Here is a 10,117-nt window from a genome sequence, read left to right on the forward strand (position 1 = left end):
ACCACAATCTGCCTCCGTCTTCAAAAATGAACAAAATTCAAATATTTATATGCAGTTGTTCCTTTGCTGATTTTTATTTCTCAACTTCTTCTACAGATGTCAAAGGAGTTTTGAAATGTGTCAAAGAAGTTGAGAAGTTCATTTCTGAAGAGGGAGGCAGATTTTGGCTTCTGAAACGTTAAGATAAGTATTGTATTATACCCCAGCTATTTTTTTGATAGGCAAAATCATTGAATACGACAAGGTACTGATAAATAGAACATTTTTCTTTGTGAAAAATATTTTGATTTTACAGCTCTGTTACGCCAGCGATGCAAAGTAAGAAAATCGCATTTACATGCGTACTAGGTACTTTTTAAGTGTTTTTTAGGTACCGAAGTCAAAAATTAGGTGCTCTGTATCTTACACCGCAACTCAGTACCCAAAGTTGCGTTGCTAGCATTATGTAATGCTAGTAACGCTATGAAAATAATAATGAAATAATGAATGTTAAAGAAACACTATTAGGTGCTAATTAAGTGCCAAACGGTGAGGATCAATTTCGCTAAACAACAGATCTAAGAATCAGGTCTCACGAAAACGAGGACGAATGCTCTATCAGGTATAAACTAAGCGTGGTAATAAAGTGCTAATTAGGTGCTCACAAGAAATTAAGATGTAAACGACCGTGAATAAGCGGAACAAAATTCGGGATACCTGATTTGAGAAAAAAAAATAATAAACAATAAAATCTTGAAATGCTCGTAAACTCATACATAGACAATCAAAATAAAGTACTAATTGAGTGCTCACTAATTCATAGTAAAACTAGATTCTATAATGCCTATGGGGCTCATGGACCTGAAAACTACCGTGACTGATGCACTGAGTTTTTATAGTACTCTTCTCAATAAATAAGAGCAAGTGCTAATTAGGTGCTCATTAGATATTTATAGTAAACCTAGATTCCATAATTGCTATGGGGTTCATGGACCTGAAAACCACCATGACTGATGTACTGAGTTCCTATAGTACGTTTCTCAATAAATAAGGGCAAGAGAATAAAGTGCGAATTAGGTGCTCACTAGATATTCATATTAAACCTAGATTATATAATACCTATGGGGCTCATGGACCTGAAAACCACCGTGACTGATGCACTGAGTTTTTATAGTACTCTTCTCAATAAATAAAAGCAAGTGCTAATTAGGTGCTCATTAGATATTTATAGTAAACCTAGATTCCATAATTGCTATGGGGCTCATGGACCTGAAAACCACCATGACTGATGTACTGAGTTCCTATAGTACGTTTCTCAATAAATAAGGGCAAGAGAATAAAGTGCGAATTAGGTGCTCACTAGATATTCATATAGTAAACCTAGATTCTATAATACCTATGGGGCTCATGGACCTGAAAACCACCATGACTTATGCACTGAGTTGTTATAGTACGTTTCTCAATAAAAAATGACAAGAGAATAAAGTGCTACTTAGGTGCTCATTGGATATTTATAGTAAACCTAGATTCCATAATTGCTATGGGGCTCATGGGCCTGAAAACCACCATGACTGATGTACTGAGTTCCTATAGTACTTTTCGCAATGAATAAGGGCAAGAGAATAAAGTGCTTATTAGGTGCTCACTAGATACTTATAGTGTCTAGTGATTTCATAGTTGCTATAATCTAGATTTCATAGTTGCTATGGGGTTCAAGGACCTGAAAACCACCATGACTGATGAACTGAGTTCTTATAGTACGTTCCTCAATAAATAAGGGCAAGAGAATAAAGTGCTAATTAGGTGTTCACTAGGTATTCATAGTAAACCTAGATTCTATAATGACTATGGGGCACATGGACCTGAAAACCACCATGACTGACGGACTGAGTTCTTATAGTACGTTCCTCAATAAATAAGTGCATGAGAATAAAGTGTTAATTAGGTGCTCATTAGATATTTATAGTAAACCTAGATTCCATAATTGCTATGGAGCTTATGGATCTGAAAACCACTACGCCTGATGGACTGAGTTTTTACAGTACGTTCCTCAATAAATAAGGGCATGAGAATGAAGTGCTAATTAGCTACTCATGATGCCTATTGACTTTCGCGCTCAAAATTTCCGTGGTTGATGTTCTTTATTGGGTCATATTGGGTTCTGGGTTGGTAACCGATTCATTTCGTTAGTGCACGTCTGAAAAAGGTGAACATAATCTATTTCTACGAAAATGTCAAGAATTGAATAAAATAACGTTTTGATTCTCATTTTTATAAAAAACAATTGGAAAGAAAGTCATAACTTTCTTATTTTAAAAACATATTATTTTTTATTAGCAGGCGTTTGCAAGATGACTGTTAACTGGTTCGTTGAACCCAGGTTTGTGTTTAATAAACCCTACAAAATACAAATTAAGCAGAACACAGAGTCAGATGCTACAAATGCAATACGGATTTATACAGATGGCTCAAAAACCAAAGAAGGCTCAGGATGTGGAGTGTACTCCAGATCACTAAGCCTAAGGATTAAGTGGGGAATGGGAAGAAATACCAGCGTGGTCCAAACAGAACTGGCTGGTATCTCAATCGCCACAAAAGAAATAACCAAGAAAAGAATTTCTGGCAAAAACATAACAATCTGCCTGATAGCAGACAAGCACTATTAGCCTTGAACAGACAGCGTGTTACTTCAGGGCTAGCACTAGAGTGCCACCAAGATTTAGCCAAAGCCTCGGTGGATAATAACATTATCCTGAGGTGGGTTAAAGGGCACAACAGGAGTAAAGGTAATCGCATTGCCGACTCTTTAGCCAAGGAAGCGGCTGGACTAAGAATTTTAGGACCCAGTGGCACCCACGGCCTGATGACTTCGACAATTGCGGAACTAGTCAAATGTTACACCCATGTTCAATCTTTAAAGAGATGGGATGAAATCAAAGGATGTAATCTTGCCAGGATCACCTTGGGCGACCCTGGGAAGCTGGCGCCGAAGAAATATCTGGCGATGACCAGGAAAAATCTACGCCTTACAGTAGGATTTCTGACTGGCCACTGTCAGCTAAGGAAACATCTACATAATATGGGGCTAGTGGACACACCTCTATGCAGGATGTGTGAACAGGAAGATGAGACTGTCAGGCATGTCCTGTGCGAGTGCCCGGAGTTATCGTCAATAAGAGAGTGTGTGTTCGGCGAGTCTTGGCCTACACCTGCCGATATAAAGGAGATGTCTCCCAGCGACCTGTCCACCTTCCTGGAAAGGACAGGATGGACGATGACCTAGGAGGACAACTCCTCGGGAGGATGTACAATGGGTCACATGTGGCCTAAGTGCGTGGGCTTACACTCACCCTCCCTACTCTACAGATACAGAGATACAGAACTGGTTCGTCTATATGAATGGAGTGATCTAATAAAAACAGTTTTTCGCTTACCATCTAGTTTTTTTTTAGAATGTTACAAAAATTCTTTCAGAAGTGCAGCTCGATTTCTTAACTCTTTATGGAGGTCACTGAATTTATAATTTTCTTTCTAAATAACACAAAAAACAATTTTTTTTTCAGTTTTCTTTCAGTTAAACTACGAAAATGATTTTGAATTGAATTTTGAAGCTTCTGTTCTTGTCGGTAATTCAATTCTCATTGAAGAAGCTCTGATCCTTTTTTGTCAACTTAACAGATGAAGATGTATGAAGCTCTGAAAACCTACGAGGACAAATATTTGCTATTATTATTGTAAAAAAATTAAAATTCGAAATTTTCTCTTTAGTCTGTTTAAGATAATATCTCACACTTTTTATATTAAATCAAATGGTGGTTATCGGGTCCATAAGACCCATAGGAATTATGGAATCTAGATTTACTATAAATATCTAATGAGCACCTAATTAGCCCTTATTTATTGAGGAACGTACTGTAAAAATTCAGTCCATCAGTCATAGTGGTTTTCAGATCCATAAGCCCCATAGGCATTACCGAAACTAGGTTTACTATTACTTTATTTTCTTGCCCTTATTTATTGAGGAATGTACTGTAAGAACTCAGTACATCAGTCATTTTGATTTTCAGGTTCATGAGCCCCATAATGCTAGCAACGCAACTTTGAGTATTGAGTTGCGGTGTAAGTTACAGAGCACCTAATTTTTGACTTCGGTACCTAAAAAGTACCTAATTTTGGCATTTTCCAAATGCGATTTCCGTACTTTGCGTTGCTGGCATAACAGAGCTTGATTTTACGCAGTAACTTATCGGGGTAAATGAAAAGTTTGCTCTTTCTACACCTGTATAAAGTTCTCTATTATAATTTTCATATTTTTCGGATTGTGGTAGGTGAAAATAACTAAAAAAGGCCGATAAAAAACTGATTTTCCTCCACAGAAAATGACTTTCGTTCAGTATTTAAGAGTGACTCATATTCCTAATTATGACTGAATAAGACGATGTACTCAATGCCTCTAAATAACTGGAACAAATTGACTTCAGGCATTGACATGATTCCCATCGATGAATACTGTATCAATGTATTATGTAAACCCTTTCTCTTTATTATCAATCCCATTCTAAGTTCCTCCAAGATGATCATCAAATAAAAGATAGCCGATTAGTAAATCGGCTTAATGCAACACATATTATAATCACCAACCTGGCGTGTCTTCATCAATATTTGTGTTCGTCCCTTGATTCTCGAAGACAAGTAGATGTTTATTCAGCTCTGGTGTTCCACAGGGTTCTAACCTCGAGCCCTCATTGTTCATTATCTTTTTAAACGATCTGTGTGACATCATAATTGATCTGTATGATATCATAAATGTTCCTAGTTCATTGTAAGCTCATGATTTGAAGTTGTATAACAAAATTGAAAGTAATTTCGGTAGTCAAGATTTGCAATCTGGCTTTGGGATGGTGCATAACTGGTGCCAGCGAAATAAATTATATCTAAATATTGAAAAATGTAACGCTAATCTATTGAGTAAATTAAATTTTGTCATGCCGAGACTGGAAAGTATAATGTCACGCACCATTTCATTTGGATACTTCCCGAACTAATGTAGGTTTGAGATCACCTACATTTATTATGTGCAGTAACTTCATTGAAATAAGCCAGTTGTGCGACATTCATTACAATTTCATACATAAAATAATTTCTGTAATTGGTGAATGTTTGTGACCTCTGGGAAGTATAAGAAAAGTGGATAAGGGTTCAAAGGAAAAGAAAATAATATATAAAGTCATCAATTATTGAAGTCTATTATTCAGAAATGTATTTGAAAATAAAATGCTTTTTTTTTAACAACACTGTAATGAAACAATTAGGGTTATTATTAAACGTTACCCCTTGTTCCAAAAAATACATTGAACATTCTTAAAACATAAAAAAACTTTTTCATAGTGAGAAGAAACATTTTAAGAGCTCAATAATCGTTACTTCCATTAAAGTCATTTTTGAAAAATGTTCCCCATTCATTCATATAACATTTTTGAGAATATTATAATTTCCTTGCATTTCATTAACTATTCACAAACTGCCGTTCTAATGTATATAGTTATCACTGAACATCTTCAAACAAAATTCCAAAATAATGAAAATGTTTTTTTTGCATTGACACTGCATCATGTGGCACATAATAGAATTGGTAAATTTTCCACAATCAGACATGTCTGCATGAAAAAATTAATTTTGTTATTCAAAACTGAAAAAATATAGATATTCTAAAAAGGCACATGACAGACATGGACTCTGAATAAAATTGTGTATAACTAAAAATGAAGTCGAGATCGATCATTATCAATTATTACTTCTTGTTCTAAATTGCAGATTCCAATTTTCTATTCTCATTGGAACACCTGTAATTGGCACTAATCAAGAATAACCGTTTATTTTTTGTTTTTCGCTAAAGCACATATATATTATTATTAGTTTAATCTTAATTACATTCAAGTATTAAAATGTATTCAATTCAACCTAAACAAAGTTTTAATTAAAATTCAGTTATGTATCAACTAAACTTTCCTAGAAGGTTTAATTTGTTTCCATTTCAACTTTTTCAAAGTAAAAGAACATAAAAACCTTCACAAAAGTTACCCTCAATTGCAAAGTTTTAGGAGATACTGATTGAAACTTAACATCAGAATAACAATTTTTGCTAACAGGTTGATCGAAATACAATTTACAATGTAACCATAACTGAAAATGCAAGTCTAGTTTTATTTTTTATTTATAATATACTATACAATAACGGAAACTACATGAACTGCTGTGTCACAGCAATATAATGATTTTTACCACATGAAGATGTATCGTGAACCATATTTGGCTTCGGGTCTAGGAGCATCTTTTGGAAGACCAGGAGTGGCATCTTCGTAAACAGTTGGCCCCTCAACCTCTGGTTTGGGCCTGCTGGTTTTATGAACATGAACTCTTGCATAATAATCGAACGGAGGTCTTTCCATGCCTAAATTGTCTTTAACACACTTATCAAATACTGCTTGTGTTTTACGACACCTGAAACGTTTATATCAGTTAAAATACCTTTTTTTCCTGAAAAAGCCTTGTGTAACTGTATTTTCATACTTGTAGAGAGAAGAAAAAGGAAGTATTTTTGGAAAAAAATAATTTTTGAAAAAACTTTTTCGATTTTTCTTTTTCTATTTAAGTATAATGAATAGAAAACCTTTTGAAAAAAAAATATTACACTCTATTTATCAATTTACATTAAAAAAAATCAATGAATTTTCAGTGATAGTATTTTTGAGTTTCCACCCATATTTGAGAAATGTCTCATTATTAATGAAAAAATGTTGAGCCTAGAAGGGGTTTTTCCAATAATTAATGTAATCCCTATTTCTGGGAAACGTACATATATGTTAGTCCATGTCCATGATAATGTCATAAGAAAGATTATTCAAACAGTCACTGTGAAAGAAAAGAGTTAAATTTGAGGTAACATATAGTTTATGCCAATTGTAAAATTATTCACTAGTAAACAATTTTGCCAATCATGAGAGATTATGAAGTACCACATTTACTATCTAGAAAATAACACACTTGAAAAATCCGAAATTAATAGTCCGTTTTAAACTCTTACGGGTTGCAGCAGAGAGCCGAATAGACCCATCTGCTTGTTTAAAACTTATGTTATAACTCTTGAAATATTAATATATATTGAGAACAAGCTATCTAGAAAGAATAGTTGGGGTTATCAAGTTTTTTTTTCATGCGATGTTAATGATTTTAACTGAGGAATAAGTAAATGTATAATATAAATATCTTGGCAGAGAGCCTCTCAAAAGAAAAGCAGTGTACTTGATTCAGAAGTATATAAATAAATGTTTAATCGATGAAAAAGTGATCCAAAAGGTTGCAAAAATAATTTTTCATAAATACATAATTTTTGTGGCAATATTAACGACTTGCTTCATTAGTGGAATTTGGAACCTCTGCTATGAAAGGAATCTACTGAAAAAACTTTTTCTTCATTAGAATAAAATTGCTGCCTCTAGACGTGTGTTTCGCTAATCAAGTTAGCATCATCAGGAGATGACTAAGACTACTCCTTATAAGCTATGTTAGTGTTTTTGAATGATAATGAGGGTCAATTAATTAATTCCTAGTATTTTGTTATTCACTACCTGACTGATTATTCATTTTCTTTTTTTACCTGTAATTATGTACTAGTAGGAACAATAAGCTATTAGGAATGGGACCTTTCCTAGATCTCATTCCACATTTTTCGATTTCTAAGCTTTCAAAGGTATCTCTAAGGCATGTTGACCAACACTCGAAACAGAGGAGTCCACGGTACATAAACAAATAGTAATTTTTTCTTATTTTTCTTTATATGTTATTTGTAAAGTACATACATTTCATGTGGAATTGGTCGCGGTGGTAGTGCGCCCGACTCACGATCGGAAGGCCGTTGGTTCGATTCTCACCTAGACCAGATATTTTTCTCGAGAGAATTTATCTGGTTGAAGCTGGGATGATTCTGCAATCGTGTTAGGAATTACACGTTGAAAGGTAATACCTCGTTAAGTCTTAGCTCGCACAAGTTTCTCAACTTCTGAGAGTTGTCGTTCGTATGGGGGCGACAGCTGCCTTCATACCCAGGTATAACACTCGTCTCAACTTGTGTTTCAGCAACCAATTTGTGGTATCAAATGAACTTTACTCAGTAATATATTACTTACAGGGAAAAACATTTTTTTGGTTAAAATTTTTCAGGCAAAAAATGCAAGATCATAGGCACATCATTTCCAATAATTGACATGGTGTAGTGATAACGCTGGTGAATACTCCCCGAGTTATTTATAGGTACGCGTCACCAGCCCCACGGCCGGTACCGACGCAACCGCTAAGTCCCGGCATTTCACAGCTGTAATGTATTTAAGGTACTTAATTGGATTAGGATTAAAGCCGTATTGCTTGTAATCGCTAGGTGAATAAGCAATTATTTTTCGAGGATAAAAAATTATTATTGTGGGTTAGCCCCAAGAGTAAACATATACCTAGCAGACCTTTTTGAAGTGTACAATACTGTAGTGAATTTTTTGATCTATCTCATATGGTTCAGCCAGCTTTTGCAATGTAAGTGCAAAAAAATGTGTTTACGATATCATATTGGAAACCTCTAAAATGATCAGTGTTTGTCTAGTATATTATGCATGTTAACCATATAAACCTTCCTCTTGAATCACTCTATCTTGAAAAAACGTGAATTAAAATCTGTTGCATAGTTTCAAAGATCTAAGTAGGTATACATAGTAACAGACAGCGGAAAGGGACTTTGTCTTATACTATGCAGTGTTTTTACTGGACAGTTTACAAAACTGCAAAACGTGTTTCACTATACAATAGATTTCTCAAACTTTTCATACTCATAGTTGTTGCAGTTTTGAAATCCTACCAATGAAAATCTTAGAATGTGTTACTTGCACACATTATAGTTTTTCACAAAGTATCGACCAATTCCATCACATATATCAATTTCATTTTGTTGCACAAAAGGTACACACTGTATGAAACAACATTGACACTCACGGTATAAACGCTTGATCAGGACTAGATTTATCAAGGCAATGAACATATTGCATAAATTCATCAGCACAGGTTTTCTTAATTTGCCTAAAGAAATTTAAAGCACAACTAGTAACTTCTTTTCCTTCATTGATACAAGCTCGGGGATCTTTTGTTTCCTCTCTACATAAAACGAACTCCTGAAAATTAACTATTTTGTATTTTGATATTTATTAGGTAATATATAACCCCACATTATTTTGAAACTCGCAAGCTTTTCCTAAATGAAAAGCACCTGCTTTCAAAGCTGGACCAGATAAAGGTACTTCTTGTACAGTGATTTCTTCTTCAGTTGGGAGAGTTATGTCTTCCGTAATTCCCATTTTTTATAAAGCAAAAGTCAACTTTTCTTTCGAAATTTTCACGAAACCAAATAACCATATAACCAAATGACAAAATTGACAAATAGACGACAACCAGACGTAACACCACACCAGTGTTGCCAATGATGATTCAGTAAATTACTCACAGACTTCAAAATCATCCAAATTCAGTTAAATTTCTAATTCTCGAAGAAAATATTGTACAAAAACAAATTGCAACTCTTATGAGAACTGAATGTAACGTTATACTAAGACTAATGAATTGCGTCTCTTTTTATTGATATCCAGTTTTTTTATTTTCTTTGTGAATTCTTTTTTGTAGCATAACGAGGTGACGAGTTGGAACCTGTTCAGCAAAAAGCTCAGATAAAAGCCGCAGAGATCACCGTACTTCTGCGGAAACACAAGGATAAGCCAATGCATGGGGTCTTCTTCAATAACATTGGAGACCTTGGCTTATCAAAGCGCCTGACCTTCGCTTTTCTCAGGTCGAGTGAGCTGAAGTCGGAAACTGAGGGGTTCATCATGGCTTGCCAGGATGGTGTCTTCAACACCTTAGTCTACCGCAGTCGCGTGATGGGTATAGAGGTTCCTGACACAAGGTGTAGGGCCTGCCGCGAGACGCCCGAGACCCTAATGCACTTGCTATCAGCATGTCCAGCATATGCGGGCTCGGCCTATATCCATCGACATAACGTGGCCCTAAGAGTGCTATATTACCATCTACGGCACTCTTACGGTAT

The 10,117-nt window shown here is 35.0% G+C and overlaps 1 protein-coding gene across 1 annotated transcript; it reads right to left on the reverse strand.

The window, feature by feature from the left end:
• Positions 1 to 6,175: 6,175 nt before the first annotated feature.
• Positions 6,176 to 9,457, reverse strand: ND-19 (NADH dehydrogenase [ubiquinone] 1 alpha subcomplex subunit 8). The gene is made up of 3 exons (XM_023164700.2): positions 9,246 to 9,457; positions 9,016 to 9,191; positions 6,176 to 6,480 (listed from the first exon to the last, which is right to left on the reverse strand). The coding sequence occupies exons 1-3, from the start codon at positions 9,372 to 9,374 to the stop codon at positions 6,258 to 6,260; spliced, it is 528 nt and encodes a 175-aa protein (XP_023020468.1). The 5' UTR covers positions 9,375 to 9,457; the 3' UTR covers positions 6,176 to 6,257.
• Positions 9,458 to 10,117: the final 660 nt, after the last annotated feature.

This window comes from Leptinotarsa decemlineata, unplaced genomic scaffold, assembly GCF_025532065.1.
Source record: "Leptinotarsa decemlineata unplaced genomic scaffold, Ldec_3_MD MMD2_tig00001393_RagTag_RagTag, whole genome shotgun sequence".
Lineage (NCBI taxonomy): Eukaryota > Metazoa > Arthropoda > Insecta > Coleoptera > Chrysomelidae > Leptinotarsa > Leptinotarsa decemlineata.